This window comes from Seriola dumerili, unplaced genomic scaffold, assembly GCF_002260705.1.
Source record: "Seriola dumerili isolate Sdu_G_001 unplaced genomic scaffold, Sdu_1.0 BDQW01000110.1, whole genome shotgun sequence".
In the NCBI taxonomy this organism is placed as follows: domain Eukaryota; kingdom Metazoa; phylum Chordata; class Actinopteri; order Carangiformes; family Carangidae; genus Seriola; species Seriola dumerili.
In genome coordinates this window covers 5,910,757-5,931,252 of record NW_019174365.1, presented here as the reverse complement: position 1 = coordinate 5,931,252, position 20,496 = coordinate 5,910,757, and the positions used below count along the sequence as shown (strand labels likewise).

The 20,496-nt window shown below is 42.9% G+C and overlaps 1 protein-coding gene across 1 annotated transcript; it reads right to left on the bottom strand.

Moving 5' to 3' along the window:
• Positions 1-10,917: 10,917 nt before the first annotated feature.
• On the bottom strand, positions 10,918-18,855 carry LOC111223516 (tribbles homolog 1-like). Its single transcript, XM_022747700.1, has 3 exons — positions 18,199-18,855; positions 17,040-17,332; positions 10,918-13,434 (listed from the first exon to the last, which is right to left on the bottom strand). Exons 1-3 carry the CDS (start codon positions 18,517-18,519, stop codon positions 12,960-12,962), a joined length of 1,089 nt encoding a protein of 362 aa, XP_022603421.1. The 5' UTR covers positions 18,520-18,855; the 3' UTR covers positions 10,918-12,959.
• Between the last annotated feature and the right edge of the window lie 1,641 nt (positions 18,856-20,496).

Here is a 20,496-nt window from a genome sequence, read left to right as displayed (position 1 = left end):
AACAACAATGATGGGCAGGAATGAAGGTTTTAAGCTGCAGTAACAGCTAAGTCACTTCATTTATAGCGCACAAAAACAGCCATGCTAACTGCTCCATGAGGCTGCACGAAGCAACAATATCGCTTTGAGCTAAATGCTAATGTTGACATGCACCATGCTCACAACGATTACATGTTGATGTTAAGCAGGTACAGCATAATTTACTATCTTAACTTTGCAAGTTAGCATTCTAACATTGGCTACGATCTCTCTTCTTGGTGCCAGTCAGGAGTGTCGCTGCTGCAGTTTGAACTGGACTGACGATGAGGACCTCAATCTTACTCTCATTAAGCTTTGTCCATCCAACATTTGGCATCATCAAGACAATAGAGACTGAAGATACAGAGCATCACCTAGTTTTGAGGGGAAATATAGGTATGTGTTGTGAACGTAGAAATTATTATGTACACTGTATTTTCTAAAAACAGACCACAGTGGGTACATACAGTATATAATGCAAATAAAATAGGACCGAAAATGGAACTGTGGGGTACACCACCTTATTCTGAATGTCTATCATGTTTCAGAGTATGCAGGAGTATGAAATGGTTGACTGAATCAAATGCAGCAGAGAGTTCCAACAAGATTAAAATGGCATGAGTCAAAAGACAGTATTAAGTGTGTTATCCTGATGCAGTACTGTGGTGTATCCTAAAACCTTGTTATCTGAAAAGATGTGAAAATACTTTTTTTTTCCAGGACCTCCGATGAAAATGAGAATTTGGAGATTGATTGCAAGTTACTGCATTAAATTCAGATTGAGATTGAGTGATGGCATGCTTGAATGAGGATGGGAAAGAGAAAATCTTAGAGAGAATGTGAGCTGGTGAATAAAAAAAGAAATAAAGTTTGTAAAAGTTGGGATGAGAGGAAGGTTGGGGTGTCACTGCAGTGCTTGGGAGACAGATCGACACCTTGTGTACATATGGTCAACTCCTGGTGACCATGGAGACAGATGTGTTAAACAGGAAACGAGGCTTTATCACCTTCATGGCTGTTATTTATTATATCATCACCGCCTTGCTTACACAGTGGAGGAATTTGGATGTGTGAGGTAGTGGTTCCCTTTGTTAGAAGTGTGAATCATCGCATTTCACAATGGCAGGATGATTCTGTGCTTTATTGTGCTGTCTCATTATGAATCATCACACTTCCTTTTGCAATCAGTTCCTGTTTTTTTATTTTCTCTGCTTCTGTTTGCAAGTCAGCCTTGAAACTATCTTGCTGTTAACCTTAACCTGAAGGGAACAGAAAGAAACACAAATAATTACACATACAAACCCACTAATAACATTATTTAACCCAATTTATGGATGTACTAGCCTTAACCTTTGAGTTCCTCAGCACTGTGCAGTTCAAGCTAGTAGAGAAGGAGAGCACTTGGATAATGGCTTTGTAAGCTTTCCGACGTGCTGAGACGCTCTCCAGCACAAACGTAATTACGGCCTGACAGCGGGTAGAGGCCCTCACAAAGGCCCGATAATCAGAGGCGGGTGATCAGAGCATGCAGCTCATGACCAGGAGAGGCAGTGACGCTGAAAGGTAATTAAAGTCACCCGCAGAGTGGAGCCATGCAAACTGCACTCGCAGCTTGCTACAACACCCCTTCTTGACTTCTCGCTGTTCTATTATTCTCTCTCTCCTCTTTCTTGTTTCATTTTCTCTCACATCCTGCTGGATTTCTTTCTTTTACCTCCCTCCTAACCCATGGCCATCTTCCCCTAAACTCCTGTCTTGCTTTTCTCTCGATCTGTCCATCATTCCTCCTGTGAGTGTTCTTTTCTTCTCCCCATCCATCACCCGCTGACTCATGAACACAGCAGCTACCTTTTTAAGTGCAAAACCGGTGAATAAATGGACCACAGCATCCCTCAACTCTTTGCCACACACATACTCATGGTATATGTTCATCCCAAAACAGAGTGAGTTAAATTGATTTTACCTCAAGCTTTTATCTTATAGTTGTTTTGGTGCTAGTTTTAAATGTCATGTAGCTCAAATGCAAAGTAAACATTTTTGCACCTGTGTATTGGTCCTTCTTGTGCATACATGTGTATTCCTGTATATCTGAATGTATAATGTAGTAGTTTATGTACATCTTCACAGATTTCTCATATGCGTGACCAACTTGCACCTACAAATTTTCCTAAGGGCTTACCTGGTTTTACCTCTGAGGGTGGAGTCATTGTTGAACGAAAATAAGATTAATAAGATTATAGGAATTGGGTATTCCAGGATTTTTTCAAGGTACTAAGCCACCTGAGACCAGAGGTTATAAAAACAGGAAGGTATGTATCAGTATTCTGGCGGCATTTAGTTTAGTTTGGACTGTCTGTGAGTTTTATTTTGAGGCGCCTGTATAATATAGCATAAAATGTATGTGCAAACCTATAGTGAATGAACTGATGTGCTGTTTTTTATTAGATACATATGTTAGCCCAGATTTTGTCCCAGTCAAATTCAAGGTCCTGTATCTCGAGGCCACCAGCGTTTTGGCATTTTTAAAGATTAAATCATTATAAACGGTGGACACAGTCCTGGCAAAGGATGTTCAAGGGTTAACCCCAAGTGCTCAGTGTATGAGAGGGTAAAGGAAATGAAAGGGCATGGATTGCTGATCTCAATTGCAGGTACAGGAACCAACAAAACCGAGAAGCTCTTTAAGCTTCTGACCTTAATTCTGTAGTATAATTATAACAAATTGGAGATAGGTCAGAGAGCTTGACATTACAACCCTTATATTTCTAGACATCGGACTAAATTTACACAGAATTGCCTATAATTAGTGCAAACATCCTACACACTGATCTGACTTTTACTCCACAGAATCTTAACGTCTGCAATTCTGTGTGGTTTTACCAGTTCTTACTCTATTTGATGCCAAGGTGTAGCAACTTCTTTGTTGCATCAAGTTGTCAGTAGCTTTATCTGAAATGATCAATATTATAGTTTAAAATCAGGTGCTGCCAGACCTCCAGAGGGCTTTGAACATTGAAGTGTACGCAGCCGTATGCAAGGTCTTTTACCAATCCAAATGAATTTAGAGAGGGAATGTAATTCATCAAAGTATTTAGCTGGTGGGAGCTAGGGATCACCAACTTTCCTTTTAAAGCGGGGGGGTGTCTATCTAATATTACTTGCTGCAGAGTGTGAGCTTATCTCCAGCTAAGCCTTTGTGCTATGCAAAGGAGTGAAAGATTACCCCTTTCACTGCTCCCCTGTTCATAACCCCCTAGCTCACCCATGGGGAGCTCAGAGTAAATGGAGAAAAAGGGTGGACGCCATTGTGCAAGTATGTGGATTGGGTATTTAATCCCTTCGTCAACTTTTCATGTTTGGCACAGTTCAGACGCCGTACACAGCCCGGTGTCTCTCCTGCTGACACTGTAACTAATGACAGGATGTTGAAGAAGTAAATACTCATTCTATTAAGTGTTCACAATTTCTCCCACTCAGGGGCAGCCAAAGAGCATGCATGTAAGATGGTGATGAGCCAATAGAGCGGGCATCAGTAGTGGATTAAATGAGAGTGTAGACGGCATGTCAGGGGAACGTGTGTGTTTAATCCTTCCCCTGAGGATCAATGAACTTCAGTTCAATTAGACATAACACGCTTGTCATTTTGTAAAGACTACAAGAACATGAAAATCATGCAGTGACTTGCTCAATTTGCTCTCATCCTCAAATGTAGGAATACCGCAGACTGAAAATTCTCCATTGCAAATAGAAGTCCTGCACATTAGATTTCACTTTTAATTTATATTTTTATACTAAGGATGTATCAAGTGACAACATGAAAACTGTTATAATATGAAAGGGGTCACAGGTAGTGATGAACCTAATTTATCACCTGCAGTCTGCAGCTGTCCTCTGCTTTACGGAGGGAGCTTTATAGTGAGTTTCAGCTGTTTTGCTTTCAGGGCCACGGCTTTACTCTGTTGGTTCACTCTCGCCACTGACATTGCATCGTTTTTGGACACAGCGGGCAGCTGTGTGAAAAGCACCAAACAGCAGACATAGTTAGTGACTAAGTGGTGAACAAAATACCATTATTTTGACAGCTAAAGAGACCAATATTTCCCTCATCAGTTGGTTTAAAGCAAAACAAACCTAAAAGGAGAGTAAGTATTTGACTTGCCTCCATCAGGTGGCCAGAAACAGAAGCCCAAATTAATGCGTATGTTGCTGGATATGTTTATATATAAAAAAATAAAAAAATTAAAAAAAAAGCGAAGCTAGTGGAGTATTTGGCAGCTAAAAGCCAGATATTTGCTGTTTGAAACCAAAAACAGCTGAAGGAAAAAGTTAATGTTGGACATATATTCTTCAGTTGACTCCAGATTAATGCTAATGTTCTTCTTATCTGCTGCTGTAAAGAAACAAAAATTGTTTGCTAACAAGTCACCGCATCAACTTAAAAGATCATGATATGTCGTTGTGTTCACTATTCGATTCTGCTGCCCCCAAGTGGCCAAACAAATCTGTTTCTGCAGGTTTAAAGTATCAAAAATACAACTTCTTATTATGCAGAATATTAATTGAATAAAGATAATTATTATATAATTGAATTGTAACATTAAACTTTGGCGGTGATGTGGAGATAATTTAACTACTCTATAGAGTTTTTAGAATTGCAGTAATGTTTTCCTTTGAAATGCAGCGGAATGTAATTGTGTAAAATAGATATACTCCACTAAAGTACACGTTCATTCCTTGATTAGCTACTGTACATATGCAGCGGCCCTGTGATTCTCCATCTCTTTTTTCCTCTCAAGTGTGCTGTTGTGGATGTGGGTCCACAAGCAGGACAAGGGTTAATGCTTCTGCTGCTGCTGGGTAACACACAATGGTACCTATGTACTCAACATCTAATCCACCGGCTTGAAGTGAGCAGCAAGTTAGCTAATGGGCATTTTTAGAGAATAAGAATCATTATAAAGCTCAATGGCATGAAAGACCACAAAGGCGGTAGCCATAGCCACTGTATACTAATTTAGTCCACACTGCCCTGTGTGGCAGAGCAAATCCCCTTACACTGTGCTCTTTGTTTAATTTTGAGCTAATCTGTTTGGCCGATGCACTATTTTCTCTCTGCCATCAGTTAGGGAAACTGCTGATATATCATTTTTGGAGCCAGGGGGTTAGGAATTAAGCAGCTTATATATACAGTACACCCTCGTGTAGCAATACAAATGTCAGGTCTCTTTCTAACTGGTTTTGTATTCAAATACCATTTTTTTTTTTTTTTTTAAATAAGGCGAGGTCTCGCTGCTCAGTATTTGTTTTTCTTTCTGATGACTGTATTTTGGAAGTGCTTTTAACCTTCCTACAAGAAATAATTAACTCATGGCCGGGCCAAATTCTAATTCATATCATGGATGATGAAAAACGCAAAGTTGCTTAATTTCTATTCTCCTCACAGGCATGTGTCTATTGCAGAGAGATTAGCAGTGATTGTGTTCAAGCACCAGAGTCTGTAGAGGGAAACTAAAAAGTTGGGTATTAGGCAAGTTGACACTTTGCCTTTTGAACAAGGCAGCCCTGGAAGCGCAAGATACCATGTGCCCCTTGAAGCATGAGTGACATGCAAGAGAGGTTATGTTTTGTGCGAAAACATCTCACAGGATGACAAAGGAGGACTGCTTCATTTCAATATTTCCCAGAAAACAAAAGTACCAATGCACTTGAGGAGAGCATTTTGTTTTCAAAAACAGGCAAATATGGAAAGCATGGCGTCACAGCGGTAAGCTACTGCAGGAAAGGGAAAAGGGAAAGAACAGGTCTGACCTTGGCTTTTGCTGTGTGGAGTTTGGATGTTTTTGAGGTTTTATTTTTCCCCACAGCCCAGTGAGTTAGTCAGATCAAAGTGTGTGAGATTGTCTATCTGTGCTAGTCTTGTGATGGTTTTTCAGCCTGTTTGTGACGCTTCCTCGCCTTCTGCCCAGTGCATGCTGGGATGGGCTTGAGCACCACATGACTCTGACCACAAATAATCAGAATTGGCACTATAAGTAGAGCATGGCAGAATTTTTAAAATCCAGATTATTCAGCGCTGTCTGTCAGTGTGGTTTTATGAATGACACAAAGCTTTCAGGGAACGCTCTGGTACACCCCATTGTCTCCATTTGTGGCAGCCGTGAGTCAGTGATGTCAGTGTTAATACTGCAGCCTGAGTGCACAAAGCCAGTGGTGGAATAACACATTTCTAGGAAACTGCAGCAAAACATACAGTGGTTCTCCTGAAACAACATGCAGCCTATTTTCTGTTCGACTGTAGCTGTTAGGGATGAGTGGACGTAATAATGAGTTTATGTGGGATGTCGAACACCTAGTATATGTTTAATACTTAGAATAGATCACTTCTCTTGTTCTAACCAGTGATTGTTGGTACGGAACAGATACTTGTTGGAAGGATGTAGGAAGTTCAAGTTCAATCCTCTGCCTCCCTTTCAAGTTTCTCTTTAATCCATAACATAATAAAAGAGGAAACACTCCAGTCAAGGTGAAATCTCATAGAAAAATAATAAAGTGGAGATCACTCACAATACAGCATGTGGGAAACATAAATTCACCTCATTTGACATTTACATTTTCTTGGCTAAGTTGGGGAACTATTAGTAAAATACTCTGACATAAAACTGTAAGATAAAATATGTAGATGTTCTCAATAATAATAATAATAATAATATTGTGCCTGACTTACACGACAGAGCTCTGTGCAGTAACAGAATTATTTTAGGAGCCACTGAGAATAATTCAAATATTCCGCATTTGCTTTGCTAAAACCATTTTTTTAAGAGGGTGTTTTTACTCTGATTGGCTAATTTGGTGACATCTTTAACAGTCTGAGCCGAGGCCAGGAAAAACTGATTGGTTCCACGGACAGATGGACGGTTTTACAACCAAACAATTTAAACAATATTGGTCTGTTGCCTTTTAAGATCCCATAAAACCCAAATCTGAGGTTGTTTCATGTTGTTAGTTTCAAATAAAAATATGGGTGGTACTGCATGAGTATGGGACAGCCAATTACAACGAAATGGTGTGGGGTGGTGTGATGTGCTTCAGTTATATTCACCAGATGCATAAAAAACATGCATGCATGCAAAAAATAAAAAAGATCCAAGCATATTAATCTGTAAAAAAAACAAAAACAAATAATTCCCACATTGCACTTTCTTCCTCACTGTGAATATCCATACCATCATATAGAAGAGCCATAACCTCAGGTCCACCTGTTCCCTGTGTGAAATAGGCAGTTTAATTACATAGATGAAGAATAAACTGCCTTTGTGCATGAAAACACTGCCCTCTCCTGGACATGTGTTGTCATGATGCGTTCTAACACCTCAGTCCATGAATACTGAGTCGATGGTTAGAGGTCTGATATGAAGAGTTCTCACAAGTGTTAATCTATAAAACGCAAGATAAACTTATCTTAAGCATTGTTTGATATATTCCTTTCTTCTGTTACTATGATATAAGAAAGAAAAGCTCTGATGCTCTGTCTCTATTTCCGATCTAACAGTGAAGAGCATTCATAACATATTTCTTTAAATTGAGAGGACACAAACTTGCACCAGTGTGTCACAGCTGACCTAGCCAAGCTCTGAAGCACAGCTTTTACTGTATACACAGTTAACCGGTTAATCAGTTGCTTTAAAGCAGCTATTTGTAAGTTTTGCTACATAGACAGCATTTGCATGAACAGCTGTTTACTTACTTAAAATATTGATTGATTTAAATTTTTCCAAGTCATGATAAACAAACCCAGTAAATCAAGCCACCCAGGGCCATTCCATCAGTGAACAGTGTTTTTCTATTTCGCCTTGTCTGAATAGAAAACAATCATGATAGTAACATGGAGCCCCCCGGGGGCCACTTTGCTTGAAATAACCTCATCTGAGAAATACTCTTTATTCCTCTCCTCTCGGTGTTTAAGAGGCTGTTGACCCAGACAACACTCAAGACTCCCATTTACCACCCACAGGCTTACACTGTCAGAGGAACATGAAACATGATGCTATGCCATGTTTTCTTGCAAACTCCATTTTTATAGGGCTGCAATTACTAATTATTGTTGTCATTGCTGAATAATTTGATTATTTTTTCGATTAAAGTTTTTTTTTTTTTTTTTTTGTGCTACAGAACAATATTTTTATGAGCTGATCTCCGTCTTGTTCGTTCTTGTGCTTAAACATAAGGGAGACACGATACACATACCTGCCAGTGGTTTCACTGCACAAAGACCGACAAAAGCAGTGAAAAAGAAGGCTGCTAGTCAGTACACATGGAGGTAAACAATGTAGGTGGCAACTTCAGATGTCTTGTTTTGTCCGACTGAACGTCAAAAACCCAAAGATGTTCAATTTACAGTAAAAAAAACAAACAACCATATCCTTACATTTCAGAAGCTGGAACCAGAAAATGTGATTATCAAAATAGTTGATAATAGCTGATTGATTTTCTGTCAATCATCATTTCAGCTCTTATTTTGAAAAAGCTTCATTTCAGCATGGACAAAGAATTGTAATAAATTAGAAATTTTCTGTAGCACATTCTAATAAGGTATACTATGTGACTAACGGCTCTTTTAATGGTAAAAAAAAAACTTATTCATGCTTTATTGATCTGATATTAATTAGGTAGTAGGAACAGCATTGGTCTTACTGTAGCTTGACTGCTGAACTTCTAAAAAAAAAAAAAATAAACAGAGCATTTGCACCAAAATCCATTTTGGAAACAGTTACTATTATCTGACATATAGTTGCAGTTTGCTGTACCTCCACAAGATGGCAGCAGACATCACACCTTGACTTAATTCAAATGCATTCAAGGTATGTCTTTGTGATTTAAGATGACAGTTGAACATACCAGCATTATTACAAGCATTCGGTCTCCTCTCTGAACTATGATCAGCACGACCTGCCTCAGATTCCTTCAGGGATTTTTATGATGAAATAAATCAGGTCAAAGAGTCATTTAAACAGGGGAGGCTGTTTCCATTGCATCAGTGGAGCGCTCTGCAGTGCCAGGGAGTTCCAGGAAGAAGCACAATACCTAACATCATCTCAGAGTGGAGACTGGAGCAGGTGCTTTACTGTCAAATCTCAGATCTGCTTCTTCACTTCCTTGTGTTGTGTATGTGTGAAACCCAGAGTTACACCTTTATCTCTATGCTCCATGTGGAAAATCAGAAACAACCAACATAGTTATCAGAAAAGTTTAAATTCCTCAAGAATATATATATATATATATATATAGGTGACTGTAATTTCTGTTTTATCAAATGCGGTCACAGGTATCAAAAAATCTGATGAGGCTCCCATGTGCGCCGCATGCAGCCGGTCATGAGGAAGTTTGTGAAGTCTGTTATTTAAAGGCTTACGGTACATGTCTGGGAAGCTTTAATGACCCCAGATCACAAGGAAGGATAAAGTTTACTTTTGTGGCCAAGGGACAAGATGAGCTCACACAGCCACACAATATACACCACAGCCCATTTCCTAACACCTCTCACTTCACACCTCACTAATGCTCGCACCCTGACTGTAACTTTAAAGTAATGTTACCCTTGTTTGACATTTTGCAAGAGGTGGCTGAGAAGATTGACACCACTGTCACGTCTCTATGAACCTGCCTACCAACACCACCTGAAGCTCACTTATTAAAACTTTATGTCTTGTTTGTTTAAAGAAGCAAAGTGTAAATACAGGACATTGTGGTTTTCAGGCAGGTTATGACTCTTTAAAGGTGTTGTTAGGCAGATTTGGTTTCCTTTGGGCTAGCTGTTCCCCATTTCCAGTTTTTAATGCCAGCCAAGCTAAGCTAACTGGCTCCTGGCTTCATATTGAGTGTGCAGACATGAGAGTGTGTCGTTTAAGTTCTTCTTTACTTCTTTTAACTTGTGAATGACAAACTTCCTCTCCACACACACACACACACACACACACACACACACACACACACACACACACACACACACACACACACACTTCTCCTGATATTCATTACTTGACCCATTATTAGCCTACTTTTTAGGGCCCCTGTTGTCATCGCCGGAGGAGTGCGACTCTGATGTGTTAGGCAATCATCGGTTTGGCAGCTTCCCAGCAGCTGAGGCACTCCAGCTACCCTGTTGATACCTAATCTGACTCTTGTGCGCTCTCTCTCTCACTCACTCACACACTCTCTCTCTCACACACACACACACACACACACACACACACACACAAATGTAGACATGCAGGCAGGTATGTGCATGTACATGCACACACAATGCTTACGCAAGCCCTGGCCAGCCATGCCTAGAGTAGTCATAACACATGGAGGGTGGAGACATGCCAAGCTCTTATAGGTCAAACAGTGAGTCACAAGAAAAAATGGAATGGATATAAAAGAACATATGTATTTGAGTTTAAATGGTGCCTGGTGTTCAGTGTTTGATGAGTTGACCTCAAGAAAAAAGGAAAGTATGCTCCGTCTTGCGTATTCCAGGAAAAGACACTGACCCATTATTGACATTTGTGTGTTTGAGGAGGTAAATGTTACATTACGCAAAGGTCAGAGAAGAGTAAGTGGTTAGAGGCAGAGATGGAGAGAGGGAGAGTCTTTTATTTTTTTTTTCCTCACTCGCAAGGATGAAATTGAAAGTGCTGAAGAAAATGAGAAAATGTATCGGGTTCACTCACAGTGATGAAGAGCTGTGTGGTGAGGATTCTTGCAGGGAAACCTTCCAGGCATCTGGTCGAGCTGTGTAATGTAATGTGTGTGTGTGTGTATGTGTGCGTGTATGTGAGAGAGAGAGAGAGAGAGAGAGAAAGAAGCAGCAGTAATGAAAAAAAAATCTGTATGAATATGAAAAAATGTGATCTTTATTCAACATCTCCACACATATTTCAAATATACATATTTACATCTTTTTTACAATGAATATAACTCTTGTGTGTAACCTGTCTGGAGCAATAAAAGCCTCTAGGTTGTGTCACAAATACATAATTCACAGTGCAATATGAAGTTTGTGCACCCGTGTCAGTTTACTCTACATGTCACATGAACGTGTGACTCACTCTACATGTATAAACCGAACAAAATCATAAATCTCTTAAATTACTTTCCTGCAAGGAACAACCCAGATTGTCACAAGTCTGTTCCCATCTTAGCAGATGAGAGAAAATAATGCTGCAACATACGTTTTATTAGCCTCCTGCTTGACCCACACATTAAATGCACAGCGCTTCTCAGATATGCCAGATTTAGTACCATTGTCAAAGTTATTGTACCAGAACAAAATAGCTGGCTGCAGACCTACAGTAGCCTGTAAGGCTAGACGTCACTGAAATACTGCATCCGCCTGTCACAATCCAAGATAAAAAAGATCTTTTAGAAAGTGGTACATCATGTCACTAACTATGATGACAAGTCTGGATCCACAGCTTTCAACGGCAACAACAACAAAAAAAAAAGTACCATTAAAGAGGTGAAACAGTCAGAACAGATTCTTCCAGCCAAGGTCAGGACCATTCTCTACAGACGCGCTCAAGTGTTGAGTCATCATCAGACAACCAACATCAAACATTGCCTGACTGTGACTGATTCAGAGCCGTTCAGTTTATGAAACACAGTGATACGGGCACAACACTCGGCACAGCTCAGCTTTTGTTAAAGCAACACAGCTTGACATAATGTTCCGACACAAATGAACAGAACAGGTTCAACTGCTCAACTGAGAAAGTCTTCATTTTTCCTGTAATGTCTTTCTCTCCTTAACTGGATATTTGACAACATTTCTTTAAAAAAAATACAAGCATCGTTGGACTGAGAGAAAATGTGTATTGCATTGGTGGGAAGTACCATTTGAGTTCTGTGTATTTTATCACTGTAGCACACCTTCAGACTGAAGAAATAGCTATCTCCTACCTCTGTTGCTGCTGAGGCGGGTGACTGATTTTTAAACCAGAAGCATTAGTGTTAGGTTTCAGTGTGGCTAATTGCGCACCCTGCATTTCAGAAGAGTCAAATTTGCAAGGTCCGACCCTGTTATAAAACACTTCCTCTTTGGAAGCAACCTTTTCCTATGAAATATTCGGCTTTTAGCATGCTTTTAAAAAAGATAATGATTTAATTTTAACTGTTGGCCCTGTGCCACTGCTTATTTTTGAGTGCGTGTGTGTGTGACGAAGTCGTCCCACTTTTCTGTGAGTCTTACACCAGTAACACCCTGCCTTTCTCAACCTTCTGCGCATGGTGCGAGATTTGTAAATGCTCTCCACTTGCTGAGATGTTGCCAGATTGGCAGTGTGACACCTTCGTATCGTCCTGCTGAGTGTGACACATCAGTCCTCTGCTAAGCATCTTTCTCACTCTATGTCACTGCCTGCTGCGAGACGTCGAGCTTGTGCTAGGTCCTCTTTGAGCCGGTCGGTGACTCAGCCGGTGAAGCCTCCAGCCTGGTCAGAGAGTGAGAGGAACAACATCCTGGTCTCCTCGCTTCCCATTCAGGATTCATCTAATGCTTTCTGAAGCCTCATGAGTCCAGGCTGAGAGCAAGCATTGGTGACTACTGTTTGCCACGAGTTAAATTTCTGTGATTCACTCGTAGTAGCCTGCAGAGATTATTTTGTTAACATAATCTGGCAAGTTTCGGGTCCTTGTTATTTCTTTTAGCACCAAATAATTTCAAAATCGCACATATAGAAACACAATGAATGATCATTGTGAGCAATGCCCTTAGCAAGTAACACATATACGACAACAAAATACAGTACAGTAAGTTTTTGTAGAAAGCTTGAGGGTGTATGTACACACAACAGTAGACAAATGAGTTTCTAAAAAGTGCCAATGTAAAAAAAACAACAATGAATCCCTCATGGCAATTTTTTGTTTTGGTCCCTCAGCCAGTCTTAGCTGAATCAAGTCCGTCAGCAGAACAGATTATCGTCCTCTTCCACGTCAAAGGAAGGCACCATCTGTTCTGCCGAGTTCACTTCCTGTTCACCCAGCGCCGCTTCCTGCGACGACGGCGGCTGGTGGAACCATGGGTGAGCGAGCAGCTCAGTCGCCGTGAGTCTCTCCCAGGGTTCTTTCCTCAGCAGGCTCTGGAGCAGACACTTGGCCTTGGGCGACAAGCCCTCTGGCAAACAGCACTGGCCTCTGCGGATTTTGGAGAACAGCGTGGCCGGGTCTGGGTCGTGGAACGGGTAACGGCCAACCATCATGGTGTACAGCATTACCCCCAGGCTCCACATGTCAGCCATCTTGCCCGAGTAAGGAGCAGAGCCGCTGAGGATCTCTGGGCTGACGTAAGCAGGGCAACCGTGGGTGTCCGACATTGAGTCGTCGTTTGGGTCTTCCAGGACGCGACAGTCCTCGAGGCTTTCTAGTCTCACCTGTGTCCTGTGAAGAAAAAGTCAGAGTAAGGTCAGAACATGTGGCATGACCTTTAAGAGCACAGAAAATGTTGAAAAATGTCTTGTTTAGTACATAGGGGATTCCTCTCCGTTAGCTTAATGCCCACTTACAACAACTACCCCTAAGCCTCAGACGCCGTGTGACACAACCGCAGCTTGAAGTGAGTGCCTTAGTCGTGCTGTAAATTAGGAGTGCTAAGAGAGATGCCATGGCAATGACATCATCTGTTATCTTTTATAGCATGCATCTTTGCACGTTATGGTGAAACCTAAGAACGCAATGTTCGTAACCCCATTCGAATCTGCATTACAGAAGTAGAATATTTTTGCTGAATGTCATGTTGGAAATGATGTTATCTAAGTTCCTCCGTACATCAACTTTTAAAGCACAAGATATTCTTTGATCTAGTACACTTCTGTGTGTGTGTCTGTCTGTGTGTGTGTGTGTGTGTGTCTGTGTGTCTGTGTCTGTGTGTCTATCTAACAGTGACTTTGTTTAACACTGTCAAACATTTCAGAGATCTGTTAAATGTAAGCCACTGATTGCATCATGGAAAAACAATCATCCATCCTTTATCCTTAAGCTGCACAGAAGACAGACAGATGGACACACACACACACACACACACACACACACACACACACACACACACACACACATATACACACACACACACACACACACACACACACACACACACACACACACACACACACCATTGAACTTAATATGACCTAAGTGCACAATAGTGAGTCCTGTTTAAGACGCAGCTACTGCCTAAGCAAATTTCCAATGACTTCCTGGTGCACACATGCTCAGATAAACACATATATAAATATACAACTCCAGCACCCCCCACCCCCCACCCCCCAACCCCCGTACTTCACACAACAGCTGCTATATTTAGCCCATGTTAACGACAGGACGTGCATTTAGTTCAGTACTAGAGCAATTAAGATTGTGAGAGTATATCTGTAGAACGAGTCATTTAACGCTCCTACAAAATGATTAATGGGACAAAGAAAAATATCCCTAAATAATTTCAAGAGTGATTAATTTTCTAAAGCAACAGATGTGCAGTGTGTTTAATTAAAAATGAATGTGAGTGTCTTGAGATTTGCTCCCAAGGCTGACACACAGATTGAGTCTCTTTTTTTTTTAATCAGGTCAAACACACAAACACACATAAGAAGTGTGCTGTTTTATCTCACACTCAGAAGGCTCGACTCTGTGAGACACTTCAGTCGTCGAGACACAGCGGCCGGAGAGAGAGAGAGAGAGAGAGAGAGAGAGAGAGAGAGAGAGAGAAAAACAGACAGCCAGAGAGAGGATGAAAAGATTGACAGCCAGAAGGACCAAGATAGAAAGCAGCTGATATTTAAACACCAAGATAGTGGAGGAGATAAGTCAGCAGAGGAGAAAAAGAGATGGAGACAGAAAAGGAAACAGAACAGAGAGAGTTAGAGGGGTGGAGAGAATGACTCATCCTTCTGTTGAGAGTACATATCTTCTCTCCTCCTCTCTCTCTCTCTCTCTCTCTCTCTCTTTCTCGAGCCGAGGCTATCTGCACCTGGGTCCCACACTCGCGGCGCCAGCCATCCCATAATTACCCTCAAATGGCTGTTGCCACATCAGTGACGCACGGGAAGGCTGGCCCGGCAGTGAAGCTCTGCATGCTTCACAGTGCTAGTCACCTTCCCTAAACTGGCTTTTTCAACTGCACTGTGTGTGTGTTTGTGTGTCTGTGTGTGTGTGAGTGTGTGTTTCTGTGTGTCTGTGTGTGTGTGTCAATGGAGACAGCATTTGTCAAATTGTTGTGACTTTCTCTGTTTCTGGCTTGAGCGCTGCATTGTTGGCCAGGACATTGCATCACGGTGTGATTGTTGGGGTTTGAAAGATGCCTGATTGTGAATTTGGAAGAATGTGTGACGGAATAAATGAGGTCATGCAGAATTGCAACATTTCAAAGAGACTTATGTTATTATGTTGATGTGAGTCAAAAAGTCAGGCTGTGATTGGACAGAAGCGGCAATCTCAGGGTGCATGAAACTGATTTTCTCGCAAAGAAAAGAAAAAAAAACAAATTCCATGATGTCACACAGCCATTTAATGGTATCATCAAAATCTGCAGCTGTATCACAGTAGGATCTGTTTTTTTTTTTTTTTGTGGCACTACGGCCAAAGAGTAAAGAGAAGTTAAAAAAAAGAAGATGTCACCCACAACTCTAGGATCAAATGGGTCTTGTGGGTCAGTCTACCAGCATTAAAGTTGCCATGTCGTCACCTTGATAACAAAATACTGAACTGCAGACATTTGAGCCTGCAATGGACTACAGCTTTACAGCTCTGAATGTGTAATCAGCACACATAACAAGCTCTCATGTACGGACACACGCGCACACACACACACACACACACACAAGGAAAGAAAATGAGCTAGGCAGCCCCCCCCCCCTCCTCTTCCCCTCTGCGTATATACACTGTGACTCATCGCTCTGCAGCCGTATAGCTATCAGAGGGGGCACAACCAACTTCAACTTCTCTCTCACTGGCTGTCTGCGCTCATTCATCCAGCGTGACCCTGAAAACCCAGAGGTCATGGCTGGAGAATGTTACTGTTGAAAAAGTCTCCATGAAAAAGGGCATTTTGAAAAGCCGAGTGGGGGGGGGGCGGCCGGCCGGGCGGAGGGGGTTGCGTGGGATCAGCAGGCGCTTACAGGAAAGAGAGTGACGCAAGGGCAAAGAGGCGACAAATAGTTTTGTAAGCAGGGATTTTGTGTGTCTTCCTGAACAGAGAGGCAGACATTAAGGCCTGTGTGTGTGTGTGTGTGTGTGTGTGCGTGCGTGTGCGTGCGCGTGTGTCTGTGTGGGGGAGCGAGTTCAAAGGATAATGCTTTGAACTACTCCTTCATAGATGAAAGTGTATGTGAATGAATCCTTGTTGGGCGCACAGTTATGATGTTATTTATTAATAAATAATGAGTAATAAATATATTCTAAGATACAGACCACAGAAGGGGGTGATTGTCTCATTCACCAGCCTCGTCTAGCAGCTCTGCCAAACTACCACCCACTACGTTCACACATGCACACATGCACACACACACACACACACACACACACACACACACACACACACACACACACACACACACACACACACACACACACACACAGGCATGCAAAACAAACGCACAGCAACACGCATACAAAGAGACACTTCGAGAGTGAGAAAGGAAGACAGACAGAGAGGGCGAAAATCTGGGAAGCTATGCAGTCTGCCTCCACAAGTACAGAACCTCCTACTCTATCTGAACCCACATTGATATCTGCACACATGGCCTGTGTGTATCAGCTGCTGCCATGTTTGCTCTGTGCCTTCGCCGGCACGTCCCACCACACTGCATCTACTTAAGTCTGAGAGCATCTGAATAAAAGCTAACTGATACTTTTAAGACCGGATGAGAGCTGGTTTCAAAGGAACGTGATGCTGAACAAGCGGATGGTTCCGCGCGGCGAGAAACTTGTCAGCTTTCCAGGTGACGTCTGAAAAAGTGAGCACAGTAAAGCCAGCGTTCCTGTCATCTCACCTTTTCTCATCAGTGAAGACGAACTTGCGCAGTTTGAGGTCGCCCAGCACGATCCCAGCCTGATGACAGTGCGCCACAGCCAGAGCCACCTGACGGAAGAGCCTGCAGGCGTGCTCCTCCTCCAGCCTGCGACAGCTCTTCACCAAGGTGTGCATGTCCCCAAAGTCTTTGTCAAGGAACACGTAGGCCTTGCATTCGCCGAGGATGATGTCCCTGATGCTGGCCACATTCTTGTGGGCAGGCAGGATCCCGTAGGCTCTGATCTTTTCCTGGTATACCCCCATATCAAAGACCTGGGAGAGACATGGGAGTAGAAGGAGAGGAAGGACAGGGTTGCAGGATGGTAATTAGGAAGATGGGAGGAGGGGGAGAGAGTGAGTGTGAGAGGGGAGGGAAGGGAGGAGGCAATGGGTCAGTTTGTTCTTCATGATAATCTGAGGAAACAGCCATGCAAATTTGGCAGCCAGTTAAAAACAGGCGTGGGATATGCTCTGATTCCAGCTCAATACATTGCTTTTGCAAGACCATGACAAATGAATCATCAAAGCCTTTAACTTTATTAATCAACAAAGCCAAACGCCTGCAGGTCTCTCATGCAAAATAAACGCATGGATCTGGAACAGTGGAGGGACCGACCGTTATCAGGAGCAGATCCTTATCGAGGATCATTCTTTGCCCTACATGTTTGCATTTTTGTGTCACCGCTTGGCGTATTGCAGTGACGTGTATGCAAATGAGCCGAGTTGACAGACAGTGGGAAGCCATACAGTGCAAAGGATAGGTGGACTCAAGTAGGTAGGCTGTGTGTGTGTGTGTGTGTGTGTGTGTGTGTGTGTGTGTGTGTGTGTGTGTGTGTGTGTGTGTGCGCGCGCGCGCGTGCGTGTGCGCGCGTGTCCCCACAGCACCGCACAGACTGGTCATGTATTTGTAAACACATTCAGAAATAATCATAGAGCCTCATATGGTCGGGGATTTCAAATCATGAAGCAAACGCTCCTGCTGTTACGCAAAATTGTGACACATTTCGCGTGAGAATGACATTTTGGCAAAAAAAAAGTCTGCTAAATACTGATGACATGTCAGACGGGCTATTGAGCAACACCGTGTCTTGAAACACCATTCATTCAAAGAAATTGCACAATGACGGGATTGCGCATACCTTGCACAGTAGCTCATCTCCAGTGTCGGTGTTCATCGCGCTGTGCATGCTCTCCCGGTCCGCCAGAGGTAGAAGCAGAAACGGTCCTATCCTGGACGGTCCCTGGTGGGTCGCCGGGGGAGGGTTTGAGACGGGGCTGACCGGGGAGCCAGGAGAGGTGCCGAGGAGTCCCTGCGTGTCCCCCGCCTCGGCGCTCAGCCTGGCGCATTTCGCCGGCGGCTGATCGTCGGAGTCCAGCCGCTTGTGCGCGACTCTCACGGCGCGGATGCAGGGTGCCGGGCTGCCCCACTGCAAGTTCATCCTGATAGACCGATTCACCATGAAAGCAAACAAAACGAGAGCTGTTTAGGATGTGTCCTTCGATGGTTAAAATAAACTACAAACGGTGCGCTCCATTTCTCCGCGTGAGACTCATTATAGTTGAGATATAAATGAAACTTCAGCGGATTCTGTGACGGCGTGCGTTTTTTTTTTCTCCCTTTTTTTATGTGGTAATAATCCAAGCCACGTCCTTTCAGAGAGTGAATGCCCGCGGCTCTGAGGTCTGTGTACTTTTGGTGAGAAAATCCTGATCCGCGAGAGCCCAGACTGAGAGAGAGGGAGAGAGAGAGAGAGAGAGAGACAGAGAGAGGGAGAGACAGAGAGACCGCCTCACACTCATAGAGAGGCAGAGAGTGAGTGAGAGCTCCGGTGATGTTGAGCTCTGAGCTCAAACACTCCGCCCGACCAGTCCAGCCTCCTGGTGACACAACCATTGAGCAATTCTGTAACGGCACCGACTCCAGCTCCAGCTCCAGCTCGCCTCTGATGAAACTGCCTGCTGTATTACCTTTCGCACAAGACTGCCAGTGTGAGCACATGGTTCAGACATTATAATGTTATTTCTTTTTCTGTGTTTTCGTCACGGTGTAATGAATCTCTGAACTCCTTAAGATTTTGAATGAAGAAACCACCGTGGCCACTTATGATGGCTGCCTCATCAAGCACGCACATGTTTTAGACAATAATTAACAATCTTTCAAACTCTTTTGTCTGACTCAGTTGTTCCTTAATGTTCACCTCTTATTGCCATTTATTACCCGTTGCAACAGTCTCTCCGGAACTGTTTGCTCTCCAAATCTTAGGCCTCCAGTGTGAACTAGTCAGTACAACTGCTCCAGTGTATAAACCTTAACTCTAGCTTTAACATCACTGTGATATTTTCCCATGCTGGGCCTTGTTTGTTATGTGGATATGACTCACCCCCATAAAGCCTTACTGGTGCTGGGCTATAAGCATTCACATAAAATAGCCTATGCCAGCACAGCTCTGTAAACTGCACCATAGCAGCTGGGCTCCCAGAGACACTGATCCTAAGTTAAAGCTACATGTATACCCAGATACCAACAAAAAGAAACAAGCCAGTGCTGTGCAGTCTGTGTGGAAAAAAAAGAAGAAGCATAATCAGTGAACTATGGACTATTACTTAAGGATGTATCAGAAATTGAAGGGTGAAGTGCAGTATACAGTCAGATCCACAAACATTCCTGTGATGAGTGTTGCGATGAACTGTAGGTATGAGGTAATTAAATGTGCGTGTTTGTGTGTGTTTGTCGGGGTGTGTGCATACGTGTGACCATGTGCCCGTTGTGCAAGAGTTCTCTTTTTTTCTTCTTTCCACTGCTTTATGTCGAACAAGCGCAGTGGCAGCAGTAGAGGCATACTGAGCGTTCACTAAAACACAGAGCACCAGCTGGCCTGTGTGTGTGTGTGTGTGTGTGTGTGTGTACGTGTACGTGTGTGTGTTTGTGTTTGTGTACGCACTATCACCCTTCTTTTGTGCAGCCCCCAGTCCTGCCAAACAGAAGCGTGTCGTCCCAAACTGTTCCTTTCCACATTTCCAACACGGCTCCTTCCACAAGAGGTGAGACACTTAACCAGGTCACAGCAGCTCGGCTCAGCTTGACTCAGAAAGGTCATGTGAACCTGTCTCTGCAGGCCGTCCAAACATGGACGAGCCGCAGAGTCCATAGAAATGATGGCTGTTATTTTTAGGCCTCGCATTCTTTCTTTGTGCAGTGGTCGTCCTACGAATAAGGTGACTCACCAGCTGATTGATGTGTGTGCGTCTCTGTGAGCAAGTGTGTTTGTCATGCCGTCGAGCAGGCACAGGAACAGGTTTCCTCTCTCGCTGCGGTCTCCCTGCCTCTTTTTTTTTTTTTTTTTTTTTTTTAAGAAGTTCAAAAAGCAGGATGAACAGTCACTGTGGGAACGAGTAGCAGAGGTACAGCAGGCCGAAAGGTTTATTGTTATCTGACA

What these genes read in the sequence shown, in the direction of transcription:
- LOC111223516 (XM_022747700.1), bottom strand. Translation starts at nt 18,519, where the DNA reads ATGGTGAATCGGTCTATCAGGATGAACTTGCAGTGGGGCAGCCCGGCA. An exon ending in GAGATGAGCTACTGTGCAAG is followed by an intron (nt 17,333 to 18,198) that starts GTATGCGCAATC and finishes TGTCTCTCCCAG; the next exon opens with GTCTTTGATATGGGGGTATA. An exon ending in GTCTTCACTGATGAGAAAAG is followed by an intron (nt 13,435 to 17,039) that starts GTGAGATGACAG and finishes TTTTCTTCACAG; the next exon opens with GACACAGGTGAGACTAGAAA.